This window comes from Gobius niger, assembly GCF_951799975.1.
Source record: "Gobius niger genome assembly, chromosome: 1".
Classification (NCBI taxonomy): Eukaryota; Metazoa; Chordata; class Actinopteri; order Gobiiformes; family Gobiidae; genus Gobius; species Gobius niger.
In genome coordinates this window covers 45297085-45311421 of record NC_136852.1, presented here as the reverse complement: position 1 = coordinate 45311421, position 14337 = coordinate 45297085, and the positions used below count along the sequence as shown (strand labels likewise).

Sequence of the window (14337 nt, the reverse complement as noted above, 5' to 3'; positions counted from 1 at the left end):
AAAAAATACAAGAATTTGACAAAAAATGTGACAAAAATGTGATAAAAATTGACAAAAAATGACAAAAAAGTTACAAAAATGAGTTGAATACCCAACAAAAAAATGATGGAAAAAAAATCTGATGACGTGAGGAAAAAGATCCTCAGGCGGGAGTTAAGAGGTTAAAGAATTTCTGCCATACCCTATATTGCTGAATGTTCTGATGTAGAATATTTTTCGTTCTGTTTAATTTTTTTCATGAGTGTCTCCAGTTACTTTGCAAAACTCGTTGACTGTAAAGAATTGTTTATTACGCATATATCAGATCAAAGGTTCATAGTTAAAAAGAAACAGTTAATTAGTAATAACAAGCGGCTCATGGTCGCTGTAGGCTGCTCCTGGAGGGTCCTCAATGCCGTCCATGTAAATTTCATTGGTGAAGCTGCCCGGGGTTGCGGCTGTGGCTGTGGGTACGGCGCTGATAGACACAAGAAATCAAATCAATTAAGGAACCAGTGTCAGGAGTCTGGTTTAATTTGGTATTTTAAGTTTTAAAGTGAACATATCATGCAAAATGGACTTTCTTGAAATTTGACCCATGTTTTAATGTGGTTCCCTCATCAAAGACAGACCTGGAAAAGTACTTCACAACATTCACAGGTTTGAGCTGTTAAACTTAGCTGTTTCTTCTTCTACGGCGTCGGTGCCTCGTTCTGTACTCCCTGATTACACTCACATCATTGTTCAAACACAATTTTTTTGAAGAAAATTATTCCTATAACTGCCAGCAGGAGGAGCCCCAGGCGAGATCTTCATCAACTCTTTCTCCTGCATTTCATTGTAACTATTTAAAATATATTTTTATATTATAAAACGTAAAATATCAAAGCTGAGGCTCCAAAATAAGGATTTAAGTCTATTTTTAGGCTCCATATGCATGACATGTCCACTTTAAAGGGGGCTGATACAATTGTACAATACACTATATCAAAAGTCCTGGATAAGACTTGAAAATGCTTTGGACAACTACACTTTTGGACAACATTCGAAATTGAATTTATTTTTTGTATCAAAATCTGAAATTTTATTTTAATGAAAATTACCACATCAGCAAGGTCCTTTTTTCTTACCTTTTGCTGTTTCCAAAGTCTTGTATTACTCCTCCAATTCTGTTCACAAACCTGACCATGTTGTCTGAAACTTTGGGAGAACATAGTCAGAGGAAAGTACAAAGTGACTATATGTTGTGTTTTCCTGCTTCGACATACAGTTATCACTTACCAAATCTCCACTTTTGTTTCTTCCACAAGACATACCCCAAAACTAGCAGTACAGCCACCAGGAGCAAGGTGACCACCACTGCAGTGGCCACAGAAGAAGAACTGGCTGTGGGTGAATTCCAAAAACACAAATACATTAGAATGGAGAGGAATATACAGTTATTTTTTGAGCGGCTGCTTTTTTGTTTTAAAATTGTCTTTGATTTCTTTTATTTATTTAAGGCAGTGGAGATGGTATTGTGCCGTAGCTTGCTCCTAATTTGTCGATTCATATCATGTGATTACATCTTCCTGTTTTCAGTTAGGGCTCAGGAGGAACGGTCTGTTGTGAAAATTTGGGATTTCCTGACACAAATTAGGATTAGGGTTATGTATATTTTCCGACACACTGGCGATTGCACTGACCTGCTTCAACTTTGTCGGGGGAATAAATCCAGGCAGATCCTGTCTGACTCGGCTGATTTGGTGTGTGGGGTTCCCCAGGGCTCTGTTTTGGGCCCGATTTTGTTCTAACTCTATGTCCTTCCAGTAGGAAAAATTATACAGAGCTTTGATGATGTGTCCTACCATTTGTTTGCTGATGATATTCAGCTTTACTTCTCTTTTCCAGGGATTCACCAGTGTTTGGGCGACCTGAGTTTGTCTGCTAAAACAAGCCTTGGAAAACTAGGAATTATCTTCTATCCAAACTGCTCATAAGGACTTGTTTTTACCAACTGAGGAATATCTCAAAACTTCGATCAATTGTGTCCAGGGATGATTTTGAAATGATTATCCACGCCTTTGTGTCTTCCTGTTTAGACTGTTGTAACAGTTTATCTTCTTGTCTAAACAAAAAGCTGTTAAGAGCAAACTGAAAACCGATTTGTTTCAGAAAGCATTTTAAATTCCAGTGATAAAGATTTGTCTTATGACCAACATATTCTGTGTCTGTCTGTAAATATTGCTTACTTAATTACTTACTAACTGAAGTGAATATTACCATGTGATATGAACTGACGAATGATAGGAGAAAATTACAACACAATGGTGTAAGAAATCTGTGTAAACGTTGTTATGTTAAGTCAGAAAACTGGCCAACATTTTGAGTTTTACCTCTTGCAGTGTCTCTCCTTAACCTCTTAACCCCCCACCTGAACCGAGCACAATTTCTGCAGTTCAGCTTTACCCCAATCTAAAAGCTTCTTGAAAAAGTGTCAAAATAGCAACAAAAATGAGATGAAAACAAGGATGAAACGCAACAAAAGAGCAACAGAAAAGTGACGAAAAAGTGATGAAAAAGCGACGAAAATGCAACGAGGAAAAATATCAGTTTAGATGAGTTTTGTAGGTCTTAGCTTTCAAATGAGGCATTACTCTGGTCTATAGGCGGTAAACTTGGAGCTGAACTGGAGAAAATGCACTTGGTTAAGGCGGGGTTAAATGGTATATAAATAAAGAACTATTACCTTGAATCGAGTGTAATTTTTGGATTGTTAACGTCCGTCAAAAACTCACCAAACACAGTGACTTCAATGACTCGTGAAGGCTCAGATCGGAATGAGTGCGAGGACATGTTGACTCCATAGATGCAGCTGTATGCTCCTTTGTGCGAATACTCTGCCCCGGCGAACACAAAGTCCGCCACCTCTTGGCCAGACCGGTTTACTGCAGCTTTTGCTTCGCTGATTTTGACCTTGGGTCTGGTGAGGTAGAAGGATCCGCCGGGATAGGTTGAATGTACCGAACAAGTGATGTTGAAGCTTTGGCCTCGACTGACGGATATGTTGTCTTTACTGGGGATTAATATTGGCTCAATTGACGTCATTGAAATGCTGGGCTTTTCCAGCTTCACTGTGAAGTAGATGAGAAAGAATAATTGCAATCGAGCAAAAATTATTGTAGGAGAAACTTTTGAGAGTCCATTAGCCTATTCAGTGTGCTTTTTTTCCCCTATAGCCGTTAGCATTAGCCATCAAACATCGCAAATGATGAAAGATCAAGATATATTCAGCTGTTGTCAACCAATCGACCACATTTAGGTGAGGTCAAAGCCTAGTTAGAAATAATTCATGAATGTGCAGACCTTTTTAATTAGAGGTTGCTTACCCTTTAGGTAAGAATTAGCATATAAAAGTGTCCTCTGAGCTAAATGGGAAATCATAATCCAAGTTTCTACCTTTTGTGAGGTTGGACACATTTCCAATGGCCACTAAACTTCTTCTAATAATATGATAATGACAGAGAAATTATAAAGATGTAATGAAACTTGCCATACTTTAACATAGTGCCTGGATTCCCCATTCATTTGTATTTTTATCACATGACTCACAACAGTAGAAATGGCAAGTCGATTAGGAACATTGACCAGCTAATTTTCCAGGCCAGCTTTAGTATGGCGCTAGTATTTGACATCCAATTGAATTTAGGCCATACAAAACACATTAGATTCTTATAAAAGTACTCATAGCCCAATTTGAAAAGACAAATGAATCAAAAACATGGCAAGAGTAAATCTTGTTACCTGTGATTGTGAGTTGAAGAGCCTCTCCCTGAGGATACATGATCCCGTCCCTTGACACGTTCTTCCAGTATTCACAATAGTAAAAACCACCATGGCTGAAGTTGACTTTTAGGAAGGTAAATGTAACTGCATCATTTTCAGAGACTTTTTCCATTTTAAAAGTATCATTGTTTTTTCTCAAGGTGAAAGTGCCTCGCGCCTGTTGGGTGACCACTGCACAGGTGATGTCCAGCCTGTCTCCCCAGTTCACCTTTGTGTCAGGAGACATCAACAGTTTGGGTTTCTGAACGATGTCTGTGGAGCAAAAAGTAATGTTAGATGAGTTAGAATTTATCCCATAAACGTTCACAGATTGTCCTTAATTGATTTTTCTTTCCTGTTCATTGTTTAACCTTGTCTAAATGTTTGTACACCTAGCCTTCAGACAATGCCTTTTCTGCAATAAAACAAATTTAGTACGAAAGGCATTGGATTGTTGAGAGATTTGTTCACAAACTCACAAAAATCCATCTTGTGCTGCACCTGCTGATTTGTTTGAGCCCACAAACTTACTACTCCAAAAATATTGGAATAATCCACTTAATATTTGCTCTTACCTAAACAATTAACACCTGCGTCTTCTTCATGGCCACAGTTGTGATTGCCCCAGCCATTGTGTGAGCACTGTGTGAGTGCCGTCTCTCTACCAGAGCACCCCATATTGTCGAGCCACACGGGGCCCGTGCCTCTTCCGAAGTTTGCGCCTGGAGCAGCAGAGACTGGCGCTCCGCAGCTCAGCTGTTTGCACACCACGCGGGCATCCTCCAAACCCCAGTCATCATCACACACTGTTCCCCATTGGCCCTTATGCAGCACCTCCACACGACCGGAGCAGGGGTTTGGGCCGTCCACCAGACGAATCTCATCTGTAGACCAGAATATATACTAGATCAGGAAATGCATAAGCACAAAGACAATTGAACCGCCACATCTTGTGTATTGTCTCCAATGTCCACAAAACTTTAAAGCAGTACTAAGTAACTCTTCCCCCTAGAGGCCATTAGTGCAACTGCAGGTGTAGTAGCAAGTTACGATTTTTTAACTTATTAATTGTCTTGGAGAGTAAATACTACGCTGACAGAAAAGGCAAAGGGAGAGAGGGTTACTGTGCATCTAATTACACAATGGACATTTTTTTTTTTCACTCAAACTTTGCTGTAAATACTGTTTAAAGTGGCGTTAACCCGCAGTTAGCTTTGCCCGTTAGCATGTTAGCTTCTTCTTCGTGATTTCATTAGGGTGTATTGCTTGCTCCGGTCCGGTGGCAGTCAAGTTGCAAACATGGTTTTCTGGTCAGAGACACCAGGGGGAGATGAAAGACCCTCCAATCATCCCATAAACACTTGTATTACCCCTACAGGGACTACGAAAAGGATTTATTAAGGTAAACACGTTACTTAGTACTGCTCTAAGAATGCAATGACCTTCAGCAAAAGTCTTACCTCCACACGTCACACTGGCGTCAGAGTTCTGTGCACATGTGGCTCGAGGCAGTCCTCTGTGAACACAGTGCTTCAGGCTCTCAGAGCTGCTGTAACAGGTCTGTGCAGGACTGGAGACTTGGGCTCCTCCTTTGCGTGGGACCGTACTGATGTTCACGGCATGACCACACTCCAGCAGCTCACAGACAATCTCTGCTTTCGGCACGCTCCAGTCTGCGCCGCACACAGACCCCCAAACACTGCCCATACGCACCTCCACTCTGCCAGCACACCTTTCAGGACCATCCACCAGTCGGATGCCCAGGCCGTCTGTTAGGATTACAGGCAATTTGGGGTCAGTCTGTGGTTCCACAGTGGCGCATCAGAAGCATTGAGGGACAACGGCACCTCCAGACGCCAGAGGTACCTACGATATGTTCCCCAGATGCTTACACACCTGCAAGCTGAGGCTATTTGAGGTTCTTTACTTGAAACAAACATTCCTCAACCAGTGTTATATCATACTATGTAGTTTTTCCTTTTTTATGTTTCCTTGTTTCTGTTCTTGCTCTGGATGGAGTTAAAACTTGCTGTGGACTCACGTGACCTAAAGGTAGACCTGGACTGTTGTTGAAAACCTTCAGAGATGACCAGGAGGCCTGCTCACTCAGTGAGAGATGGATCTGTCAGGACCGGTCAACAGAACACCCTCAGTTCAACAAACATTTCTGAGGAAGGCAATGACGATTGGTCGTCGCATATTCCCTGAAAGGGCCCCATGAACAGCCTTAAAAAGAGCCTTGCCCTATTCAATAATGTTGATTAAAAAGAAATTAAATTAAAAAAAGGAAAAAATAAATAAATAATACAAATAGTCTACTGCTGTGTCGAAAAAGTGTAATCAACAATGTTCTCTGCTTTTTCTCTTGATACCATATAAGCTGTGTAGGATACAAAATACACACAGCTTTACAAGCTTCATCTTGCTTGGACCTGTTTTGTACTGGCTAAGGATGGTCTGGTTTAAGCTATTTCCTATCAAGTAAATCCAGGTCCTAAGAGAGGTCCTAAGATCTGTCATTATGAAGCTGCAATGACGTTAAGTTGTCATACCTGTGCAGGTGACCCCAGCGACTGAAGTGGAGTTGCAGGCTTTGCCTTTGCCATGTCTGATGTCGCACTGCTGCAGGATAGACTCTCGTCCGTTGCATTCAATGTGTTCAACCATAAAGTTGCCCTTCCCGTGGCCATAGACCGCTTCAGAGGTGATTTTGAAGGCATCGCCACAGTTCAGCTGCTGACAGACCACCTTTGCATCATTCAAGTCCCATGATTCAGCACACACATTCCCCCACTGGCCTTCATGAAAGATCTCGGCTCTTCCAATGCAGCGATTCGCACCATCAACCAATTTAACGATACCTGTAGTTTGAATACATTTGTGGCATCAAGTTTGACTCCATGTAAATAAATACATGTAAATCAATAATTAAACAAACATTGCCTTTCGCAAAATATGAAGCCAGCTAACATGCAGTTAAAACATTTTGAGCAATTTAATTTTAAAATGACAAATGAAGCCTGTTATCTTTACCTTTCCTTTCAAACTTTTGAGCGAAACCCAAGATCTTACCTGAACATGTCACAGTAGCACGTCTCAGACGCTCAGTGTCGGCCCCGGTGTATGCATTCACAACGCACTGGGAGACTGAGCTCTCTCTTCCAGTACATTTGACTTTAAAGCCCCTCTGCAGCTCGCTTGATGGAGGGATGGAGCCAGAACCAATTGTGGGATCTCCACAGTTCATCTCTTTACAAACAACAGCTGCCTCATTCCTTCCCCAGTTCAGACTGACAGCGGGTAGCCATTCTCCATCATAATAGGCCTCCACATTGCCTGAGCACTGGTTTTGTCCACCAAGCACTCTAAGATGGGCTAAAAAAATAAAGAAAATATATGGCCACATTGATGCAAATCAATACATAATAAACTCATCTTGACACTGTGATGTGTTGCTTGTTTGGAAAAGGCTTCAGAACAGATAAATGTGTGAGGATTAAGCTTTGCTTTTTTCAGCTTTATTTACACCACAGCAACTCGTTTTATGCTGTTGTAACATTTATGCACCGTTATGCCATAGGCACATACATCTAAGTCTTAAGTCTATCTTGTTATTAAAAGAAACGTGGTTCTAATCTAATGCAACAAACTATGGCCCACCATACAGCTTTTTATAGACCCTTCTCAAAGCCAGAGGTGTGTGAAAAAATAAATAAATAAATAAAAATAATGACATCAAGTGGAACACCAAAACTCTAATTATGCCAATAGTATTTAGCTTTAGGAACAATAATAATGATGATGATAATGATAATAAACAAGGAGCTCAGAGTTACCTGAGCAGACAACCCCTGCATCTTCTCCATGTCCACAGTTACTGCCTCCATAGCTGGTACGTTGGCAATGCACAAGAGAGGATTCATTCCCAAGACAGTTAACATCATCCAACCAAATGCTTCCAACACCTTGGCCGAAAAAGGCCCCTGGTACAGCCGCTATAGCCGAACCACAGTCTTTGGAGCTGCACACCACCTGGGCGTCTCTGATGTCCCAGTCATCATCGCACACTGTTCCCCATTGAGCGCTGTAAAGGATCTCTACTCTACCAGAACAGCGGTCTGTGCCGTTCACAAGTCTTATGGATGAATCACCTGAAATAGAAAATAAGAGTAGCTTCATAAACAAAAAAACAAAAATCCAATCCTGTTGAATCCTGAACAAAGTTACCTCCACAAACAATGCCAGCGTCTCTGTTATGTCCACAGGAAGATGCCTTAAACCCCTTTACAGAGCACTGGTGAATGGAGTTCACGCTGGTGAAGCAGGAATCACTTGCGTCGTATACGGATCCGACTCCTGCAGGATACGCTCCCCCATTGGAAACATTCACTGCATGTCCACACTCCAGAAGGTCACACAGAATTTTAGTTTTAATTAGGTTCAGGCTTGAATCACAAACTGTTCCCCACTCGTCTCCGCGGCGAATCTCAACACGGCCCGAGCACCGATCTGGACCGTTGCCCAAACGAACAACAAGGCCGTCTGTGAATGTTTAAAAAGCAGAAGTTAGCGAAGCTGTCAAAAATCAAAATGATGTAAAATTGTCAGCAACTGGTTGGATGATAATAATAATGAAATTAATAAACCTGGGAACTTTGTTTACTGTGGGATACTTTGTTTATTGTTTTATCTGCATTTTCAGACAAAACAAAAGTCTACATTCTACAGTAAAAGCAAGATTTGATATGAGCTATAAACTAGAATTCATATTCAATTATCTGATGCCTAAAAAACTGCATAGAAAAAAAAATTAACATGAAATCATGGCTGGGGAACACGCTAAAATGGCATTAACACATTAATTCACTGGTTCACCACAAGGATGCATTTTATCTTCGGTTTTGTTTTGCACCATGAAGGCTGCACTTATTGGCACATAAGGCATAGCTGTCTTTTTAGTAGACATACATCTGGTCATTTAGACGCATTGACTGATTTTATTAGCAACCAAAATAGTCGTTTTAGTTTATTGTTAAATCCATACCTGAGCAGATGACTCCAGCCACGGTTGGGCTGTTACAGGACTGGTTTGAAAAGTTAACACGACACAACGATAGGCTCATTTCTCGTCCACTGCAGTGGGTTTCATTCACCCAAACGCTGGTGGCTGGTCGGCCCGTTGAGGTGAGGATTTTGTGTGGTGTGCCACACTTCAGCTGATGACAGACCACAGCAGCATCGTTCATATCCCAGGAATCACTGCAAATATCTGCCCACTGGCCTTTGTGAAAGAACTCGACCCGTCCAGCACAGCGATTGGGCCCCTCCGACAAAAGGACATTACCTGCAAAACATTTTTCATAACTACATAGAGAAAAACAAGTACAAAAAGAATACAATAATGCCTCATTACACAACTCCAGCAATGTTTTTGATCAATCAATCAATCAATCAATCAATCAATCAATCAATCAATCAATCAATCAATCAATCAATACGTTGTTCTGCTTATCCCAATATCACAACAGGAGTCACCTCATAGGGCTGAACCAAACATTATAACAATGAAACAAAACAAACAAGGCAATGTCAAAACCCAATGTTGACACCGCCATGAACTTTTAACTATGTTTTAATAGTGTAAATAGCTTGGGTTTACACATTTAAGTAATCCTGCTTAAAGCTAAATACTGTACATATACAAAGGGAAGTTTTCAGGTTCACCACAAGGGTGAGTTTTATCTCCTCTTTTGTTCATTTTGCTCGATGAGTGCACACGTATTCAAGAGTGCAAAAAAGTGAACTTTTCAAATAACGCAGCATTTCTGCTCCTTCTCATTAGGCATACATTTGGTCATGCAGACATGAACACAAACATATTTAGATTATCAATAGGTTTCTTATTCTTTCAACAGAAGTTACTAACTTATTTCGTGTTACTCCAAAGTGAAAAATGCTTAAAAATACAGAAGTTATGAGAGGCTTTGATTGAGAGGATACTTTGGATTGAGAGGACTTATTTAACAGTCCTTTGTGGAGTGGGCGGACAATAATAAAATAACTCATAGATTTGGGAATAGATATAGAAATATAAGTCTGAGAGCTCACTTTAAAAACAAAAAAATCCCCACAAAAATCATTATAACCTTTAATTTATGTTTTTATTCACAAACATTGTCCAAGAAAGGAGGTTTACTTTGGTGACAATATAGTTAAAACACATTTCATCTTAAATTTCATCAATGTGTATTCGTTGTAATTAATGTGAAAATGAATAATAATGTTTTTTGAACAATAGAGGAGATAAGACGCACCCTTGTGTTGAACCTGTTTTACTCAAGGCTAACGTTGCCTGCTTGCTGAATTTTCATGGTAATTGTGAGTTCACAAACACACAAGAATCCATCTTGTGTTGTTCCCGTTAAGTGTTTAAATCAAACCTGCAGTTGCTTTGAGCCGTCATTTGCCAGTATTGCCGTATTGAGACGGCGGGTGAAATATGTGCCGACACAATAAGCACTTTTATTGACATTTACTATAAACAAGGAGGCAGCGGAAAAACACCACGTGTTACAGACACATAAACACACAACAGACATACTAACTATTCAATGCATGAGTTTGTTGCTTTAAGTAACTGTGGGATGCTTGATCCAATCAGCTGCAAATTTGTGCCCAAAGTTTGTCCCCTTCCCAAACAATTTAAACTGGTGCACACACAGAGCGATACCAATGCTAATGTTATTAGCGCTATTAATATCAATCAATCAATTGGCTCTTGCCCAAATCAAACCATTTACTCCATAACGCTCACCTGTACAGGCCACAGTTGCATCTTCGGATAAATCACTACTTGTCCGGTTGAATTCTTTAAACGTGCATTTAGTCAGAGAACTTTCTGTGCCGGTGCAGTTCACGTCATACATTTTCCGTGGTTCGTTGGCGGAATTTGAGCCTGAAAACGACACAGCCTCTCCACAGTTCATTTGTCGGCACACAACCGTGGCTTCCTTCTTTCCCCAGGAGGATCTCCGGGCCGACGACCACTGGTCATTGCGCGCAAACTCCACTCTGCCAGAGCAACCCGAGGTTCCGTTGATAAGTCGGATTTGAGCTGAAGTAAGACAAAAAGTAATTGAGGGCAAGTGCTACAACTTTACAACAAAAAAATCTAAAATCAATGGCATGAAAATTCACATTATAAAACAACTGCTCTACACACACTCTTTGCTCTCAGTTATAGCTATGTCATTTGTGACCACTCAAAACAATCTGTGATAAATTGCATTCATTTTCCATGAATTAGAAACAGTGACATATCTCTAAACAATCCTGGGAGCACATTTTGAGAAAAAACAAAAATCAATATCCTACTTCTGAATAAAAATGAACAGAGGTGTTCCTGAACACACCGTAAATTATAACATAATAAGTGCTACTTACATGAACACACAACACCAGCATCCTCTGTATGACCACAGTTGTTATCTCCTAATGCATTGTGTGCACACTGCATCAGGCCCGACTCGTTTCCGGCACATTCCACATTGTCTAACCAGATTTCCCCGCTACCGTGGCCGAATGACGCACTGGTTGTTGCCTCTAGAGGCGCTCCACAGTCCATGGCCTGACACACCACTGCGGCATCTTTCATGTCCCAGTCGTCATCACAAACTGTTCCCCAGCGGTTCTCATAGAACACCTCCACTCTGCCAGAGCAACGGTCAGTGCCATTCATAAGTCTTATCTCTTGTACACCTGCAAAATAAGCCAAAGGCATTTCATTTGTCTCACAATTTTAACAAAAAAATACTGTGTCTAAAGTCCTGCAGGTCAACATTTAAAAAATGTTTTAGCCCCACTTCTGACTAGAACAGAAAATATGACCACATTAAACCATTTAAAGCAGTGTGCAGTAGAACTCTTCCCGGCTTTGTGCCAAAGTACATCTCTGGCATGTTAGTGGTGTTTAAACCATCTCGGGCTCAGTCTCCCTCGACTTTGTTACAGCTGATCTGTTCTTGCCAGCTTCTAAGCTCCAAAGTTTATTCCTTCTTCATGTAAATCTGCACATCACTCATGTCTCTATGTTCACTTAAGTCTGTTGAATGCAATAGCAAGTTCATTCATGACCTTACCTTCACAGGAAAGAGTTAGCCCGTGGCACATATCACTGCTCTTTGTCACAGTGCACTCTGAAAAAGAAGTTTGATTTTCTGCACAACTGCCTATGTATCCCATAGATTGGCGACTTGTGGTGCCCGTCTTTTTGGGGGGTCCACACTCGAGTTGTTTACACACAGCATTTGACTGAGTCTGGCCCCAGTTCGTATTGCACACCACAGCCCAATCTCCATCGCGGAAGACTTCGAGAGTACCAGAGCAGCGATTAGTGCCATTACTTAACCTCACTCCATCTATCAAAGAGAGCACAAAATGCATCAGAAGCCATCATTATGAATACATTAATTAGTAATTCAAGAACAGTACCTGAACACATTATTCCTGCATCTTCAGAGTGGTCACAGTTGTTCTCCCCAAAAGATCTGTGTGCACATGAGAGGATCGAAGACTCGCTGCCATTGCACTTTACGTCGTCTAACCAGATACTGCCCTGTCCTGGGTCGGCTCCGTGTCTAGTGCTAATCACATGTCCACAGCCCAGCTCCCGACACAAGACATCGGAGTTGGCCTTTTTCCATTCATCGTCACATACTGTGCCCCAGCGCCCGTTATGAAAGACCTCCACTCTGCCCGAGCACCTTAAGGGCCATAGACGGACTTGCCCGGAATCTGAAATAAATAAATTCATTAATCGATATATATTTGCTCACACTTTTTAAAGCATTTATTTTTGACTGCTCTGACAGGTATACATGCCACACCTGAGTGTCTTAATTCACTACACTCTCCATCTTGGTAAAGTACGAGCATTATTTGCATTTATAAATTGTAAACAGAACAGGGGTGCTCCCACAGCCCTGTGGCCCCCCTTGTGTTGGTGAATATCAATCAATATGTTGTTAAATTATTTGTTTCGTCATATCTTAATCTATTTTCATGCATGAACTTAGTTAAAAGTTGTATTAGTTTACTATTTAACTCTACCAAGTTTTATGTTTCATGTTAGTTGAAAATTCCTAGTTTGTTTGCTGTTAATGGCAATAACAGCTGATTCTTTTGGCAAAATATGACATTGTAAAACTATCACTACTGTCTTTGATGTCTGTAAATATCTAAAATGTCTTGAGCAGGAGGTTGATAGAATTTAGCTCTCTAAAGTGAGACAATTTTTTTGCAGTCTACCCAAAAGACCATAATTACCTGCACAGAGTGGCAAAGTCAGCAGATCTACAGGGAGAAAAAAAAAAAGGGTAAATCCACTTTGCGTCTATTTGCTCTATGTTTGTATAAAATCTGTTTCGTCAACTTACATATGAACAAGAGAAATTGTTGTTTTCCAGATTCATTTCTCTTCATGTCTTTTGCCGTTAGAGCCTGCACACGAGTAAAAGATATGGTAAGTGTAGAAATATTTGGAATCCCGTCACAGAGACAGAGTACTTACGGCTGCAATGGATTTAGCTTCTCTTCTCTGTCCGTGCGCCAGAGAACAGATGTTGTTGTTAGGAGTTGTAGATTTTGGCACTTCCTCTAAACCCGTCACATGCCGAGGAAAGAAATACTGAACTTTATCTCCACCTCTTCCTTTCTTTAAAAAGAGGAACACTTCAGCACTCCACTCTTGGCCAGGGACGGGTTTGAATGAATGTGACAAAAAACAGTCAGCCTCATTTTCAAGTCTTTTATTGTTAGCGGATCATTTGAATGTGGTTGACAAAACTCCCAGTGATAACAGTATTTTTTGCAAAGATAAATATAGTAAAAAACTCAAAATCTACTGTTCCAAATTATTATGCAACTCATCGTTTCAATGCATTTTAAAGCTTGCAATTAATTAATCAAACTTGTGAGTTTTGGAGAGTTTCTGCTTGGATTTCTTTGCAAGATGTCAGAATGGCCTCCCAGAGTTGCTGTTTGGATGAAAACTGCCTCCCACCCTCATAGATGCTTTGCTTGTTAATGCACTCTCTCTCCGTTTATGCCCATAGCAGCCATTGATACAGAGGTGTTCTTTGCAGTATGACATGGTACGTTGTCATGCATGAAGATGATTTTGTTCGGGAAAGCACGGCTCTTCTTTTTGTACCATAGAAGAAAGTGGTCCGTCAGAAACTCCACACATTTTTCAGAGGTCATTTCACATCTTCAGGGATCCTAAAGGGGCCGGCCACCTCCCTCCTCATGATTCTGGCCCAAAACATGACTCCGCCCCCTCCTTACTGACGTCACAGCCTTGTCGGGACATTGTGGCCATTCATCAACCATCCACTGCTCCATTGATTTGACCATCCAGGGTTACACGGCCTCATCAGTGAACAAGACTGTTTGAAAATGAGTCCTCGTTGCAGCCGTTTCTGTCCATCAGCTTCAATTAACCGTTTAGGGGAGGCACGGATAGAAGGTTTATGCACAACTGCAGCCTCTGGAGGG

The 14337-nt window shown here is 40.9% G+C and overlaps 1 protein-coding gene across 1 annotated transcript; it reads right to left on the bottom strand.

The window, feature by feature from the left end:
- Positions 1–278: 278 nt before the first annotated feature.
- Positions 279–13439, bottom strand: LOC306970846 (scavenger receptor cysteine-rich type 1 protein M130-like). Its single transcript, XM_079566880.1, has 19 exons — positions 13352–13439; positions 13218–13281; positions 13108–13134; positions 12274–12576; positions 11922–12200; positions 11227–11541; positions 10598–10897; positions 8828–9127; positions 8011–8325; positions 7620–7934; positions 6856–7158; positions 6336–6644; positions 5244–5552; positions 4359–4667; positions 3763–4056; positions 2757–3092; positions 1261–1365; positions 1110–1179; positions 279–457 (listed from the first exon to the last, which is right to left on the bottom strand). Exons 2-19 carry the CDS (start codon positions 13261–13263, stop codon positions 334–336), a joined length of 4359 nt encoding a protein of 1452 aa, XP_079423006.1. The 5' UTR covers positions 13264–13281; positions 13352–13439; the 3' UTR covers positions 279–333.
- Between the last annotated feature and the right edge of the window lie 898 nt (positions 13440–14337).